Genomic DNA, 17,307 nt, shown 5'->3' on the forward strand with positions numbered 1-17,307 from the left:
AGCCCGGGACAGAGCCGGGACAGGGGACATAGCCCGGCTGGACACCAGGAAAAGGGGAGGGGATGGTCCCTAGGCTGTCCCCCCATTGTACCCCAAATGTCCCAGGGCTCAGCATCACCCCCTGCCCTCAGGATGGGGAAACTGAGGCACCAGAGCCTCGCTGAGGGGTTCTATGGACCCCTCCCCAACATCCCCCTGCCCTCAGAGCCCACGGGGGCAGCACCAGCATGAGGAAACTGAGGCACGAGAGCCTGAGGGACCCCTGCCCAACATCCAGCACGGCCCAAACACCTCCAAATCTCTGCCCCAAATTTATTAGCGACCCCTCCCCACAGAAAAGTGCAAGATGAGGCTGCAGCAAGCCCAGGAAGATTCTAGGGGGTCTCTGTACCCCAATACTGAGAGCAGGATGCGCGCACAAAGACGCAGCACCCAAGGGTGACAACGGGGGACAAGAGGAGGAAGAGGACAGGCAGGGGTGGCTCTGAGGGTCTCAGTGCCCCCTCCCCAGCGCCCCCAGGCTGGCAGCAGCGCCGTGCCCCCCTCAGTGGTCGCTGAAGCCGGGCATGGGGATGGCACAGGCCAAGGTCTCAGCAAGAACCTTGTGGCTCCTGGCACCTGAGGGACCCCTCCCCAACATCCAGCACGGCCCAAACACCTCCAAATCTCTGCCCCAAATTTATTAGCGACCCCTCCCCATAGAAAAGTGCAAGATGAGGCTGCAGCAAGCAGTGCCCCCCACCCAAATGCTGGATTTGGGGGGTCTCTGTACTCTAACACTGACAGAAGGATGCGTCCCCATCCCAGGGATGCAGCACCCAAGGGTGACAATGAGGGACAAGAGGACAGGCAGGGGTGGCTCTGAGGGTGTCGGTGCCCCCTCCCCAGCGCCCCCAGGCTGGCAGCAGGGCCGTGCCCCCTCAGTGGTCGCTGAAGCCGGGCATGGGGAAGGCACGGGCGAAGCTCTCCACGCGCTGGCGCAGCTCCTGCAGGCGCTGCTGCGTCCCCGCGTCCTGGAGCAGGAAATTCCTGAAATCCTGGAGCTTACCTGGCGTGGGGAGGGCACAGGTGAGCACCGGGGCAGATCCAGACATGCCATAGGTACCCACAGCACGGCTGGCATCGGGGTGGGGAGAAGGGATGGGGGGAAATGGGGGGAAAGAAACGGGGGGGAATAAATGGGAGAAAGAAACGGGGGGGAATAAATGGGAGAAAGAAATGGGGGGAAAGAAATAGGGGGAAATGGGGAGAAATAGGGGGAAAATGGGGAGAAAATGGGGGGAAAGAAATAGGGGAAATGGGGAGAAATGGGGGGAAATAAATGGGGGGAAATGGAGGGAGAAAAGAGAGGAAATGGGGGGAAAGAAATGGGAAAAGAAATGGGAGAAATAAATGGGGGGAAAAATGGGGGGAAATTGGGAGAAACTGGGGGAAATTGGGGGGAAATGGGGGTGAAATGGAGGGGAATAGGAAGGAATGGAGATAAATGGGGAGAAATTAGAGGGAAATTGGGGGGAAATGGGGAGAAATTGGGGGGAAATAAATGGGTAAAATAAATGGGGAGAAAGAAATGGGGGGAAGGAATGGGGAGAAATGGGGAGAAATAGGAGAGAAATGGGGGGAAATAGGGGGAAAATGGGAGGAAATTGAGGGAAATGGGGAGAAATGGAGGGAAATAAATGGGGGGAAATGGAGGGAGAAAAGAGAGGAAATGGGGGAAAAGAAATGGGAGAAATAAATGGGGGGGAAAATGGGGGGAAGGAAATGGGGGAAATTGGGAGAAACTGGGGGAAATGGGGGTGAAATGGGGGGGAATAGGAAGGAATGGAGATAAATGGGGAGAAATGAGAGGGAAACTGGGGGGAAATGGGGAGAAATTGGGGGGAAATTGGGGGGAAATAAATGGGTAAAATAAATGGGGGGAAAGAAATGGGGGGAATGGGGAGGGATTGTGGGAAATTGGGGGAAATGGGGAGAAAAGGGGGGAAATATGAGGGGAATTAGGGGGGATAGAGGGGGAAATAGGGGAAATTGGGGGGAAATTGGGAGAAATTGGGGTGAAATAAATGGGGGGAAATAAATAAATGGGGGGAAATTGTGGGAAAGAAATGGGGGCAAATTGGGAGAATTGGAGGGAAATGGGGAGGAATAGGAAGGAATGGGGATAAATGGGGAGAAGTGGGGGGGGAATTGGGGAGAAATTGGGGGAAATAAATGGGGGGAAATAAATGGGGGTAAACAGGGGCTCCCCATGGCTCACTGGTTTTGCTCTTGACATCCAAGGCCAGGGCGATGCCCTCATCAATGAACTCCACGACCTTCTGGAAATCCTCCTCACGGAACTGGCGGGAGGTCAGGGCAGGGGCACCTGGGGACAGCAGGGACATCAGGGACAGTGGGGACAGCAGCACTGCAGGGGCACCAGCCCCACAAGGGGCTCCCTCAGACCCAGACCCCCATGGAGGTCCCTCAGTCACAGATCCTCATGGAGGTCACTGAATCCCAGACCCCCAAGAATCTCCCTCATTCCCAGCCCCACAAGGGGCTCAGGGAGTCCCAGACCCCCAAGAATCTCCCTCATTCCCAGCCCCACAAGAAGCTCCCTGCCCCAAAACCCCTCACTGGGGGGCTCCCCAAATTTAGGGACCAAGATGTCCCCAAATTCTCCCCCTGAGTCCCTGCCCCCTTTTCCACCAAACCCACCCCCAAATTCCCACTCAGAGAGGGGTGAGGCATCAGGGGTGAGGCCCCCCAAGCCCACCAAGAAGTTCCCAGGCCCCAAACATCTCACTGTTTTTCCCCAAATTTGGCGACCAAGAGGTTCAAGAGGTCCCCAAATTCTCCTCCCCCTGAATCCCTGCCCCTTTTCCACCCAAACCCACCCCCAAATTCCCACTCAGAGAGGGCAGAACCACCTGGGCAGGGTGGGGCTCCTTCATTCCCAGCCCCACAAGAGGATCCCTCATTCCCAGCCCCACAAGAAGCTCCCTGGCCCCAAACCCCTCACTGCACCTCCCCAAGGGCTCCCCAAATTCTCCCCCTGAAGACCAGCCCCTTCCCCACCCAAACCCACCCCCAAATTCCCACTCAGAGAGGGCAGAACCAGCAGGGATTAAGCCCCCCAAGGGGTTTCCTTATTCCCAGCTCCCCAGGCAGCTCCCTGCCCCCAAACCCCTCACTGTACCTCCCCAAGAGGTCCCCAAATTCTCCCCACAAGATCCTGCCCCCTTCCCCAGCCAAACCCACCCCCAAATTCCCCCTCAGAGAGGGCAGAAGCAGCGGGGCAGGGTCTGTCCCTCACCCAGGCGCAGCCCCCCGGGGGTCAGGGCACTCCTGTCCCCTGGGCACGTGTTCTTGTTGGCCGTGATGGACACGAGCTCCAGCACCCGCTCTGCCCGCGCCCCGTCCATGCCCTTGGGCCGCAGGTCCACCAGCACCAGGTGGTTGTCGGTGCCCCCTGGGGAGGGAAGAGAGGGGTGAGGGGTCACACAAGTCTTTTTATGGAAATCCTTTCTTAGGATTTATTTCTTCCTGAGAAGCTGAGAGGCCTCAGGAACAAAATGTAAGCAATGGTTATCTGCTGCTGTGGGATGCAACAGGTGGATCCGTGATTGGTCTCGTGTGGATGTTTGGAATTAGTGACCAGTCACAGCAGAGCTGCTTTTCTCTCTCTGTCAGAGCCACAGACCTTTATTTTCATTGCTTTCTATTCTCAGCTTAGCTAAGCCTTCTGAGATGAAACTTTTCCTTCTATTCTTTTTCTATAGTTTTAATGTAACATAATATATATCATAAAATAATAGATCAAGCCTTCTGAAACGTGGTCAGATCTACGTCTCTTCCCTCATCCAGAGACTCCTGTGACCACAGTGAGGGGTCCCTGAGCGCCCCCAGACCCCTCTGCAGGGCCTGGTGTGCGCTGGTGGTTCTGGCTCAGCCTCACTTCTCTGCCCGCCAATCCTCCTGCTGTGCTGAGATTGGGCAGAGCCACTCGGCCCCACCACGGCTCAGCCTTGTCCCCAACCATGGCTCAGCCTTGTCCCCACCCATGGGTCACTCTTGTCCCCAACCATGGCTCAGCCTTGTCCCCAACCATGGGTCACTCTTGTCCCCAACCATGGCTCAGCCTTGTCCCCAACCATGGGTCACTCTTGTCCCCAACCATGGCTCGGCCTTGTCCCCACCCATGGGTCACTCTTGTCCCCAACCATGGCTCGGCCTTGTCCCCAACCATGGCTCGGCCTTGTCCCCACCACGGCTCAGCCTTGTCCCCAACCATGGCTCAGCCTTGTCCCCAACCATGGGTCAGCCTTGTCCCCAACCATGGGTCAGCCTTGTCCCCAACCATGGGTCACTCTTGTCCCCACCCATGGCTCGGCCTTGTCCCCACCCATGGCTCGGCCTTGTCCCCACCCATGGCTCGGCCTTGTCCCCAACCATGGCTCGGCCTTGTCCCCACCCATGGCTCGGCCTTGTCCCCACCCATGGGTCACTCTTGTCCCCACCCATGGCTCAGCCTTGTCCCCACCCATGGGTCACTCTTGTCCCAACCATGGGTCACCCTTCCTTAACCCCAAAAACAGCAGGACTGGAGCACCAGGGTGTACCTGGTCCCCAAAACTGTGGGGTCAGAGCCTCACCTGACACCAGGGTGTACCAGCAGGACGGACAGACAGACAGACAGACAGACTCACCTGACACCAGGGTGTACCAGCAGGACGGACAGACAGACAGACAGACAGACTCACCTGACACCAGGGTGTAGCCTCTCTGCAGCAGTGCCTGTGCCATGGCCTTGGCGTTCCTCAGCACCTGCTGGCAGTACTGCCTGAAGGCCGGGGAGCTGGCCTGGGGACAGGGACACCGTCACCATGGGGACACCCCACAGACACCCCAACACCCCATCAGCATGGGGACACCCCATAGCACAGGGGGACAGGGACACCATCGGCATGGGGGGACCTCAACAGGACAGGGGACACCATTGGCGTGGGGACATGCCATCAGGGCAGGGGACACCCCATCAGAGCAGGGGACACCCCAACACCCCATAGACAGGGGGGACAGGACACTCCATCAGCCCGGGGACACCCCATAGCACAGGGGACACCCCACCAGGACAGGGGACACCCCACCAGGACAGGGGACACCCCAGTAGCACAGGGGGACACCCCTACAGGACAGCGGGGACACCCCAATACCCCATAGGACAGGAGACATCCCATCAGCATGGGGACACCCAATAGCAAAGGGGGACACAGGGAGGACACCCCATAGCACAGGGGACACCCATCAGTATGGGACACCCCACCAGGACAGGGGACACCCAATAGCAAAGGGGGACACAGGGAGGACACCCCATAGCACAGGGGACACCCCATTAGCACGGGGGACACTCCAACAGCACAGGGAACACCCCATAGCACAGGGGGGACAGGGGGGGACATCCCATAGCATGAGGACACCCCAACACCCAATAGCACAGGGAGGACAGGGCACCCCATCAGCATGGGGGACACCCCTTAGCACAGGACAAACCCCATAGCACAGGGGGACACCCCACAGTACCGGGGGACACCCCAACACCCCCATAAGTACAGGGGGGACACCCCATAAGTACCGGGGACACAGGGGACACCCCAAACACAGGGGGCACACAGGACACCCCCTCCCCAGCCCAGACCTGTTTTAGGGCCACGGCCACGGCAGCGATGGCGTGGTTGTGGGGTCCCCCCTGCAGCGAGGGGAACACGGAGAAGTTGATCCTGTCCTCCAGGTCGTAGAGCGTCTCCTTGCCCGTCTTCTTATCCACAGAGCGCACGCCCTTGCGGTAGAAGATCAGCCCTGACCTGGTGGCAAGGGGACACTGTCACCTCTGCTGCCTGGGGGGGACATTCAGGGGGCTCCCAGACCCACAAGGAGCTCACAGGGTCACAGATCCCCAAGGAGTTCCTTCAGTCTCAGCCCCACAAGGAGCTCATGGGGTCCCAGCCCCACAAAGGGCTCCCTGAGCCCCAGACCCCCATGGTGGTCCCTGAATCCCAGCCCCCCAAGGGGGTCACAGGGTCCCAGCCCCCCAAGGGGGTCACAGGGTCCCAGCCTGGGGCACTTTGGGGTCCCCTTGGGGTGCACCCGGGGCTCCCTGGGGCTCTTTGGGGTCCCAGTCCCCCAAGAAGGTCCCTCATTCCCAGTCCCCAAAGAGGGTCCCTCATTCCCAGCCCCTCACTGGGGCTCTTTCATTCCCAGCCCCCCAAGGGGGTCCCTCATTCCCAGCCCCACAAGGGGCTCACAAGGTCCCAGCCTGAGGCACTTTGGGGTTCCCTTGGGGTCCCAGATCCCCAAGGGGCTCCCTCATTCCCAACCCCTCAAGAAGCTCCTGGGGTCCCAACCCTTCAAGGGGCTCACAGGGTCCCAGACCCCCAAAAAGCTCCCAGAGTCCCAGCCCCACAAGGGGCTCCTTCAGTCCCAGCCCCCCAGGGGCTCACAGGTCCCAGACCCCCAAGGATCTCCCTCATTCCCAGCCCCTCAAATGGCTCCTTCAGTCCCAGCCCCACAAGGAGCTCACAGGGTCCCACCCTGGGGCACCTTGGGATCCCCTTGGGGTGCACCTGGGGCTCCCTGGGTCCCAGCCCCACAAGAAGCTCCTTCAGTCCCAACCTCCCAAGGGGGTCCCTGAATCCCTCATTCCCAGCTCCCCAAGGGGCTCACAGCCCCACAAGGGGGTCCCTCATTCCCAGCCCCCCAAATGGCTCCTTCAGTCCCAGCCCCCCAAGAAGCTCCCTGATTCCCAGGCCCCCATGGTGGTCCCTCATTCCCAGCCCCCCGAGGATCTCCCTGATTCCCAGCCCCAAGGGGCTCACAGGGTCCCAGCCCCCCATGGGGGTCCCACCTGGCCCCCCTCAGTGTCTTGTGCGTGGTGCTGGTGACGACGTCCGCGTGCTCAAAGGGGGACGGGATCACCTTGGCGGCCACCAGCCCGCTGATGTGGGCCATGTCTGCCAGCAGGTAGGCCTTGACCTCGTCACACACCTGGGGGGGACACCCACGGGGGTCACCTGCTGTCCCCAGAGACCCCCAGGACCCCTCCTCACCCTCCTGATGTGAGTGTAGTCGATGAGGCAGGGGACACCCACTGGGGTCCCCACCTGGTACACCCACCTGTGACATCCACCTGGGGACACTGACCAGGGATACCCACCGGGGTCACCCATCTGGGGACACCCATTGGGGTCACCTGCTGTCCCCAGAACCCCCCAGAGCCCCCAGGACCCCTCCTCACCCTCCTGATGTGAGTGTAGTTGATGAGGTGGGGGACACCCACCTGTGACACCCACCAGGGACATACACTGGGGACACCCAACTGGGGTCACCCACCTGGGGTCACCCACTGGGGTCACCCACTGGGGTCACCTGCTGTCCCCAGAGTCCCCCAGGACCCCCAGAGCCCCCCAGGACCCCCCTTATCCTCCTGATGTGGGCATAGTCGATGAGGTGGGGGACCTACCTGGGGACACTGACCAGGGACACCCACCGGGGTCACCCACCTGGGGACACCCACGGGGGTCACCTGCTGTCCCCAGAGCCCCCCAGAGCCCCCCAGGACCCCTCCTCACCCTCCTGATGCGGTGCAGTCGATGAGGTGGGAGACACCACCAGGGACACCCATTGGGGACACTCACCTGGGACACCCACCTGGGGACACCCATGGGGGTCACCTGCTGTCCCCTGACCCCCAGGACCCCCAGAGCCCCCAGGACTCCTCAGACCCCCCTATCCTCCTGATGTGGGCATAGTCGATGAGGTGGGGGACCTACCTGGGGACACCCACCTGGGGACACTGACCAGGGACACCCACCGGGGTCACCCACCTGGGGACACCCACTGGGGTCACCTGCTGTCCCCAGAGCCCCCCAGGACCCCTCCTCACCCTCCTGATGCGGGCGTAGTCGATGAGGCGGGCGTAGGCGCTGGTGCCCGCGATGATCAGGCGGGGACGGAACAGACGCGCCGTCACCTCCAGCTGGGCGTAGTCAATGAGGCCTGTGGCGGGCTGGGACGGACAGACGGACAGGTCAGACAGACCAGGGAGGGACAGACAGACAGACAGACAGACTGAGTGGTCAGTGAGCCCAGGGACAGATAGACAGATGGGTCAGTCCAGGGATAGCCGTGCGGTCACCTCCAGCTGGGTGTAATCAATGAGGCCTGTGGCGGGCTGGGACGGACAGACGGACGGACGGACAGGTCAGACAGACCAGGGAGGGACAGACAGGTCAGAGAGACCACGGAGGGACAGATGGATAGACAGGCAGACAGGCAGGTCAGTCAACCCAAGGATGGACAGGTCAGTCAGACCAGGGGCAAGCAGACTGGTCAGTCCAGGGATGGACAGACAGACAGATTGGTCAGTCCAGCGACAGACAGGTCGGTCAGTCCAAGGACAGACAGACAGATTAGTCAGTCCAAGGAGGGACAGACAGGTCAGTCAGTCCAGGGACAGGCAGGTCAGTCAGCCCAGGATGGATGGACAGACAGACAGACTCAGAGCCCAAGGACAGACAGACACATTGGTCAGTTCTGGGATACACAGACAGACTGACAGACGGGTCAGTCAGCCCAGGGACAGACAGACAGGTTAGTCGGTCCAAGGAGGGACAGACAGGTCAGTCAGCCCGGGATGGATGGACAGACAGACAGACGGGTCAGTCAGAGCCCAAGGACAGACAGACACATTGGTCAGTCAGTTCTGGGATACACAGATAGACAGACAGACAGGCAGGTCAGTCAGTCCAGAGACAGACAGACACACACATTGGTCAGTCAAGGAACAGGCAAACAGGTCAGTCAGTGAAGGGATGGACAGACAGACAGATTGGTCAGTCCAAGGACAGAGAGAGAGGTCAGTCAGTCCATGGACAGACAGACAGACCAGTCAGCCCAAGGACAGACAGACAGGTCAATCAGCCCAGGGAGAGACAGACAGGTTAGTCACTCCGGGGATGGACAGACATACAGACAGGTCAGTCAGCCCAGGGACAGACAGACAGACAGGTCACCCTGGGAGCACCTTGGGGACACCTCAGGCTCCCCCCAGCCCCTCCCTGCCCCCAGCTCACATCCAGCTTGTAGGGCATGGACTCGAAGAAGATGGAGGTGGCCGAGATCCGCTTGGTGTCCGTCATGTAACCGTGGGTGAGGCTGGGAAGGGAACGGGGATAAAATAAATAGGGGAAAAATGGGGATAAAATTGGGGATAAAATCATGGGATAAAATGGGGATAGCATGGGGAAAAATGGGGATGAAATGGGGATAATATGGGGAAAAAATGGGGGGAAAATGCAGAAAAATGGGGGGAAAATAATGGGATATTCAGGGCAGTTGGAAAGAAAGGCTGGGCCTGGGAAAATATTAGGGTAGGCCCTGGGAAGATGTTCCTCCAGTCTCTCCAGATCCCAGCTCCCCACATACTGGCCCCCGTCGGGCAGGTCCAATTCCCCAGTTCCCAATCCCTCAATTCCCCATTCCCCCTCCCAATTCCCCGCGTACTGGCCCTACATCCCAATCCCCAAATCCCCAAATCCCCAACCCCCAATACCCCAATACCCAATCCCCAAGTACTGGCCCTACATCCCAATCCCCAATCCCCACACACTGGCCCTCATCAGGCAGGTCTAATCCCCCAATTCCTAATTCCCCCAATTCCCAATCCCCAACCCCGTTCCCCACAGAGAACCCCTGTTCCCCAAACCCCCAAATCCCCAAATCTCCAGCCCCAATTCCCCCCTTTGTCCCCCGTCAGGCAGGTCCGGCCCCATCAGGCGCTCGTGGGGCTGCAGCAGGGGCGTGTAGGTGGCCAGGTCCAATTCCCCAATTCCCAATCCCCCAGCCCCCAATTCCCCAATCCCAAACCCCCCAATCCTCAATCCCTAATTCCCCCAATCCCCAACTCCCAATCTCCAATCCTCAATCCTTAATCTCCCAATTCCCCACGTCCTAGCCCTATTTCCCAATTCCCAATCCTCAATTCCCCAATCCCCAATCCCCCAATTCCCAATTCCCCAGTTCCCAATCCCCCAATTCCCCATGTACAGGCCCTACATCCCATTTCCCCAGTTCCCAATTCCCAAACACCCCAATCCCCAAATCCTCAATCCCCCATGTACTAGTCCTACATCCCAATCCCCAACTCCCAATCCCCAACCCCAAATCCCCCAATCCCCACGTACTGGCCCCCATCAAGCAGGTCTAATCCCCCAATTCCCAATTTCCCCAATCCCAAACCTGTTCCCCACGCACTGGCCCCTGTTGGGCAGGTCTAACTCCCTGTTCCCCAAATCCCCCAAATCTCCCACCCCAAATCCCCCCTTACTGTCCCCTGTCGGGCAGGTCCAGCCCTATCAGGCGCTCATGGGGCTGCAGCAGGGCCGTGTAGGCCGCCAGGTTGGGCAGGTCCAATTCCCCAATTCCCAATCCCCAAATCCCAATCCCCAATTCACAATCCCCAAATCCCCATGTACTGGTCCTATATCCCAAATCCCCAAATTTCCTGCCCCAAATCCCCCCTTACTGTCCCCTGTCGGGCAAGTCCAGCCCCATCAGGCGCTCGTGGGCTGCAGCAGGGCCGTGTAGGCCCTAGGTTGGGCAGGTCCAATTCCCCAACTCCCAATCCCCAATTCCCCAATCCCAATTCCCCAATCCCCATTCCCCAATCCCCAATCCCCATCCCCAATCCCCAATTCCCAATTCCCCAATCCCAATCCCCAAATCTCCATGTACTGGTCCTATATCCCAAATCCCCAAATCTCCCGCCCCAAATCCCCCTTACTGTCCCCCGTCGGGCAGGTCCAGCCCCATCAGGCGCTTGTGGGGCTGCAGCAGGGCCGTGTAGGCCACCAGGTTGGGCAGGTCCAATTCCCCAATTCCTAATCCCCAATTCCCAATCCCCCATTCCCAAATCCCCAATCCCCAATTCCCCGTGTACTGGTCCTATATCCCAAATCCCCAAATCTCCCCCCCCAAATCCCCCCTTACTGTCCCCTGTCGGGCAGGTCCAGCCCCATCAGGCGCTCATGGGGCTGCAGCAGGGTCGTGTAGGCCGCCAGGTTGGGCAGGTCCAATTCCCCAATTCCCAATCCCCTATTCCCAATCCCCAAACCCCATGTACTGGTCCTATATCCCAAATCCCCAAATCTCCCACCCCAAATCCCCCCTTACTGTCCCCCGTCGGGCAGGTCCAGCCCCATCAGGCGCTCGTGGGGCTGCAGCAGGGCCGTGTAGGCCGCCAGGTTGGCCGGGGAGCCCGAGTAGGGCTGGACATTGACGCCCCAGCGTGCAGGGTCCAGGTCAAACGCCTCCAGAGCCCTCTGCTCGCACAGCAGCTCGATCTGGTCCACCACCTCGGCACCCCCGTAGTACCTGGGGACAGCACAGGGTCACCATTGCCACCCTGACCCCATGGGAGTGATCTGATCCACCACCTTGGCACCCCTGTAGTGCCTGGGGACAGCACAGGGACAGCACAGGGGTCACCAAGGGGTACCCAGTACCATTCTGACCCTATAGGAGTGACCTGATCCACCACCTTGGCACCCCCATAGTGCCTGGGGACAGCACAGGGACACCACAGGGGTCACCAAGGGGTACCCAGTACCATTCTGACCCTATAGGAGTCACCTGATCCATCACCTCGGCACCACCATAGTACCTGGGGACCGGACAGGGGACACCAGGGGGTCACCAGTGCCATCCTGACTCCATAGGAGTGATCTGATCCACCACCTCAGCACCCCCATGGTACCTGGGGACACCAGGGGGTCACCAGTGCCATTCTGACCCTATAGGAGTGACCTGATCCATCACCTTGGCACCCCCATAGTACCTGGGGACAGGACAGGGACACCAGGGGTCACCAGTGCCATCCTGACTCCATAGGAGTGATCGATCCATGGACCACTTGGCACCACATAGTACTGGGACACCAGGGCGTCACAAGGGGTCCCCAGTGCCATCCTGACTCCATAGGAGTGATCTGATCCACCACCTCAGCACCCCCATGGTACCTGGGGACAGGACAGGGGACACCAGGGGGTCACCAGTGCCATCCTGACTCCATAGGAGTGACCTGATCCATGGGACCACCTTGACACCAGGTGGTCGGGACACCAGGGCGTCACCAGTGTCATTTGACCCTATAGAGTGATCTGATCCACACTCAGCACCCCCATGGTACCTGGGGACACCAGGGGTCCCCAATGCCAGCCCCAGCCCCATAGGAGTGACCTGATCCATGGGACCACCTTGGCACCACCATAGTGCCTGGGGACAGCACAGGGACACCAGGGGTCACCAAGGGGTCACCAGTGCCATCCTGACTCCATAGGAGTGACCTGATCCATGGGACCACCTTGGCACCCCCATAGTACCTGGGGACAGGATGGGGTCACTGTGATATTTTCTGAAAAATCCTCTTTGCCCAGGATTTTCTCCTGGGAAGCTGAGAAGCCTCAGAGAGGAATGAAAGCAATAATTATCTGATTGCTGCCCCTGTGTTTGCTGCTTTGGACATTGTTTACCAACAGGTCACTGTTTGATTGGTTCCATGTGAATTGGTTATAATTAATGACCAATCACGATCCAGTTGTGTTGGACTCTCTGAGTCAGTCACGACTTTTTATTATTAATTCTTGTTAAGCCTTTTGATGTATCCTTTCTCTATAGTTTAGTATAGCTTTAGTATAATATAATATAATATAATATAATATAATATAATATAATATAATATAATATAATATAATATAATATAATATAATATAATATAATATAATATAATATAATATAATATAATATAATATAATATAATATAATATATGATATGATATGATATGATATAATGTGATATGGTGTGATATAATGTGACATAATGTGATATAATGTGATATAATGTGATACAGTAATAAATCAGCTTTCTGAGAACATGGAGTCAGATTCATCTCTTCCCTTGTCCTGGAGACCCTCACAAAGACCACAGATGGGGTCACCAGGGTGTCCCCAGTGCCAGCCTCACCCCATAGGAGTGACCTCATCCACCACCTCAGCACCGCCGTGGTACATGGGGACACCAGGGGGGACACCAGGGGGTCCCCACTTGTTGCACTGTGATTTCAGGGTTTACCTCAGAACCTCGGGTCCCTCCCCTGATCATTCCCTGCCAGGTGTGTCAGACACCTCTCCTTTCCCCTCCCAGCACTGTCTGTCAGTCCTGGAATTCCAGAAGGGATTGGCAAAATTTCCAACCCTGGGGGAACATTGGGCCATCCAGGTGTCCTTTGTCCCTTTGTCCCTCCCCTCCTGTACCTGGTTGGTGGCTCCCTACCCTTTCCCTGCCCCTTTCTCTGGGGTTAAAAGGAACAGCAACCACAGGATTGGGGAGTTCTGTTGGAGCTGGTGCTGCATTCAGAGTGGGCCAGAACAAAGCTCTGGATCCAAACCCTCCAGCAGAACCGACTCCTTTCCTTCACCATCACCTTAAAGCTTCTCCACCATAGTAAACCTGAGCTCCTGCACGCCTGGACTCGTCTCCAAGGGCTCAGCTGCAGCATCCAGCCAGCCAAAAGTGTTTTTGGGGTGAAATCACCACAGTTGCTGCCTTTTGGTTCAGCACCAAGGGCCAGACAAGCTCAGGCACGTCCTGTCCAGCAATATTGGTAATATTCCAATACCCACTGCCAGCCTGACCCCATAGGAGTGATCTGATCCATCACCTTGGCACCCCCATAGTTCCTGGGGACACCAGGGGGGTCACTGTGATATTTTCTGAAAACTCCTCTTTGCCCAAGGTGGATCTGTTGAGGCCTCTTAATAAATCTCCCTTTATTCCTTAGCTCTGTTCTAGGTCAGCCCTCACAAGGCATCACCCCTGGGGAGCCCCCAGCCCATCCCTGAACCCCAGTGCCCCCCAAGCCCACTCCCCACTTTACCTCTTCCCAGGATACCCCTCTGAGTATTTGTTGTTCAGGCAGGAGCCCAGGGCCTCCAGAGCTGCCCGGCTGCAGAAATTCTGAGGGTGGAAAAAAATGGATGGGAATTAGAGCAGGCAAACCCCCAAAACCAGGGGGTACCCCAAGCCTGACCCCACCTCTTCCTAAGCCCCCCAAGCACAACCCCACCCCTGCCCAAGGCCCCCAAGACCTCACAAAGTCCCACCCCAACCCTTCCAAACCCCTCCAAACCCAACCCCAACCCTTCCCAAGCCTCCCAAGCACAACCCACCCCTGCTCAACCCCGACCCCACCCTTCCCAACCCTTCCCAAGCCCCCCAAACCCAACCCCACCTTCCACTCCCCACCCCACCCCTCCCAACCCTTCCCAAGCCCCCCAAACCCAACCCCACCCCTGCCCAACCCCCCCAAACCCAACGCCCATCCTACCCCAAACCTTCCAAACCCCCCCAACTCCACCCTTCCCAACCCCCCCAAGCCTGACCCCACCCCTTCCCAAGCCCCCTAAATGTAACCCCATCCCTGCCCAAGCCCCCCAAATCCGACCCCACCCCTGCCCAACCCCCCCAAACCCAACCCCACCCCTGCCCAACCTCCCCAATCCTACCCAACCTTCCAAACCCCCCAACCCCACCCTTCCCAAGCCCCCCAAACCTGACCCCACCCCTTCCCAAGCCCCCTAAATCCAACCCCATCCCTGCCCAAGCCCCCCAAACCCGACCCCACCCCTCCCCACGCCCCCAGCCCCACCTCGGACGCAATGAGCTCCAGCCCCCGGCACTGCCGATCCTTCTCCTTCTGCAGGAGGCTCCAGAGCTCGGGGTCGCTCTGGGCCAGGCTCTCCTGGCCCGTCCAGCCCGGGCAGTGCCCGGGGGCAGCGGCGGCGGCGGCTCCGTGCTGTGCCCGCAGGGTGCCCGTGCCCAGCCGGGACCCCCAGCGCTGCAGGGTCTGCAAATGGGGAGGGGGACACGGGGTGAGACCCCCTGGGACCCTCAGAATGGAAATGGGGAGGGGGACAAGGTGTGAGACCCCCATGGAGTCCCCCAGAACGGAAATGGGGAGGGGGACATGGTGTGAGACCCCCCATGGAGTCCCCCAGAACGGAAAATGGGAGGGGGAAATGGTGTGAGATCCCCTGGGATCCCCCAGAATGGAAATGGGGAGGGGGACACTGTGTGAGACCCCCATGGAGTCCCCCAGAACGGAAATGGGGAGGGGGACACAAGGTATGAGACCCTCTGGGACCCCCAGCCCTGCACGGAAATGGGGAGGGGGACAAGGTTTGACCCACTCGGGCCCCCCAGTGCTGCAGGGTCTGCATGGGAATGGGGAGGGGGGACATGGGGCAGATGGGGACCCCAAGGAACCCACAGGGCACATGGGGACCCCAAGGAGCCCACGGGGGCATGGGGACCCCCCCAGGCTCCACATAAGGTGCATGGGGACCCCAAGGAGTCCACGAGGACCCCAAAGACCCTACAGGGACCCCAAGGACCCCACAGGGTGCATGGGGACCCCCCAATCTCCACACAGGGCACTTGGGGACCCCAGGGGGCACATGGAGACCCCAAGGACCCCACAAGGCACATGGGGAACCCCCCCTCGTTGTGCCGGTGGGGGGATCCCCCCCGGTGCCCCCATACCCATCCCCGGTGCCCCCGGTGCTCGGGACCCCCCCTTGTTGTGGATCCCCCCGTGCCCACCCCCGGTGCCCCCGGTTCCCGGGTGATGTAACCGCGGCTGCCCCATTGCATCACCCGCGGGGCCGCGGGCACCGGGCAGGGGCCAAGGCCGGGGGTGGCGGGGCCGGGACCGGCCCCGGGGACTTTGGGACCGACACAAAGTCCGTGAGGGAAGGGGGGGGACTGGGCCGGGGTGGGGGGGGCACACGGTACCGGGATGGGGGTCCCCGTACTGGGATGGGGGGGGTCCCGTTACCGGGATGGGGGTCCCGGTGCTCAGTGGGGAGGAAGAGGAGCGGGATGGAATTGAGACCCCTCCGGAACGAAGGGGGACACTGAGGGGGAACGGGGGGTACCGGGACAACCCCCGCCGGTAACGGGGACCGGGACCCCCCCACACCGGGGACCGGGACCCCTGTGAGCACCGGGAATGGGACCTGTTTGGGGTCTGGGGCTGCCCGTGCACCGGGAGCCCCCGGTGCGTGTTCCCCAACCGTGTACCGGATACCGGGACTGTCCCGCCGTGTACCGGGACCCCTGTGAGTACCGAGAGCCACTGGGAACGGGACCCAGGACCCGTTTGGGGTCCGGGACTCTTCCCCCGGTCACCGGGACTTTCTGTGCAGCGGGAGCCACCGGGGGATGCGGGAACCGGGGATCTTCACTGGGAACCGGGGATCCTATCCCGGGAATCCTTCCCGGGAACTGGGGTTCATTACTGGGGATCCTCACCCGGGATCCTTACCGGGAACCCTTAGAGGGAACCGGGGATCATTACCGGGAATCCTTACCGGGGATTATTACCGAGATCCCTACCAGGAACTGGGGATCCTTACCGGGAACTGGGGATCGTTACCGGGGTTCATTACCGTGAACCCTTACCGGCGATCTTTACCGGGAACCCTTAGCGGGAACCAGGGATCCTTACCGGGGATCATTACCGGGATCCATCCCGGTAACCGGCCCCCCCCCGCACCCCGGCCCGGTCCCGTTCCCGTTCTCACCGTGCTCAGCCGGAGCGGCCACATCTCGCCCAGCGCCGCACGTGGGTCCGGCCGGGTCCCGGTTCCCGGTGCCGGTCCCGGTGCCGGCCCCCGCCTGGCCCCGCCCCCACGCGCGCGCTGCCGGGAGGGCGGAGCCACCGGGGCCGCGGGGGCCGACGGGAAAGGGGAGGGGAGAGACCTCCCCCACTCCAGATTTTGGGGTCCCCATCCCCAATTTTGGGGTCCTTGCAAGCCCATCCCCAATTTTGGGGTTCCCCATCCCCAGTTTTGGGGTTCTCCTATCCCTGCACCCCCACCCAAAATTTTAGGGTCCTCCATCCCAAATGGATGGTCCTCCATCCCGAATTTTGGGCCCCAATCCCTGCATCCCCCATCCCAAATTTTGGCGTCCCCACCCTTAATTTTGGGGTCCTCCATCCCCAATTTTGGGGTCCCCCATCCTTGCACCCCCCATCCTTGCACCCCCCATCCTTAAATTTGGGGTCCCCCATTCTTAATTTTGATCCCCTATCTCTGCATCCCTATCCCTAATTTTGGGGTCCCCCGTCCTTCCACCTTCCCTATCCCAAATTTTGAGGTCCCCCATCCCGAATTTTGGCCCCCAATCTCTGGACCCCCATCCGT

General features: G+C 59.7%; 1 protein-coding gene across 2 annotated transcripts; it reads right to left on the reverse strand.

Moving 5' to 3' along the window:
* Window positions 1–665: 665 nt before the first annotated feature.
* Window positions 666–16,813, reverse strand: SHMT2 (serine hydroxymethyltransferase 2). Of its 2 annotated transcripts, XM_064734749.1 has the most exons (12): window positions 16,684–16,813; window positions 14,748–14,945; window positions 13,977–14,056; window positions 11,215–11,415; window positions 9,117–9,198; window positions 7,928–8,050; window positions 6,890–7,029; window positions 5,684–5,849; window positions 4,749–4,848; window positions 3,302–3,457; window positions 2,261–2,368; window positions 666–1,048 (listed from the first exon to the last, which is right to left on the reverse strand). In XM_064734749.1, exons 1-12 carry the CDS (start codon window positions 16,705–16,707, stop codon window positions 921–923), a joined length of 1,506 nt encoding a protein of 501 aa, XP_064590819.1. In that variant the 5' UTR covers window positions 16,708–16,813; the 3' UTR covers window positions 666–920. The 2 variants fall into 2 exon arrangements, with proteins under 2 accessions (XP_064590819.1, XP_064590821.1); XM_064734751.1 differs by lacking the exons at window positions 11,215–11,415; window positions 13,977–14,056; window positions 14,748–14,945; window positions 16,684–16,813 and adding an exon at window positions 10,826–10,900.
* Window positions 16,814–17,307: the final 494 nt, after the last annotated feature.

Source organism: Zonotrichia leucophrys, chromosome 29, assembly GCF_028769735.1.
Source record: "Zonotrichia leucophrys gambelii isolate GWCS_2022_RI chromosome 29, RI_Zleu_2.0, whole genome shotgun sequence".
NCBI classification, from domain to species: domain Eukaryota; kingdom Metazoa; phylum Chordata; class Aves; order Passeriformes; family Passerellidae; genus Zonotrichia; species Zonotrichia leucophrys.

Bases quoted from the DNA above. Each gene is read 5' to 3' on its own strand.
- SHMT2 (XM_064734749.1), bottom strand. From the start codon at position 16,707: ATGTGGCCGCTCCGGCTGAGCACG. The intron at 14,946-16,683 runs GTGAGAACGGGA...CCCCATTTGCAG, and splicing joins GGCCGCTCCGGCTGAGCACG to ACCCTGCAGCGCTGGGGGTC. The intron at 4,849-5,683 runs GTCTGGGCTGGG...CCCTGTCCCCAG, and splicing joins TGGCCGTGGCCCTAAAACAG to GCCAGCTCCCCGGCCTTCAG.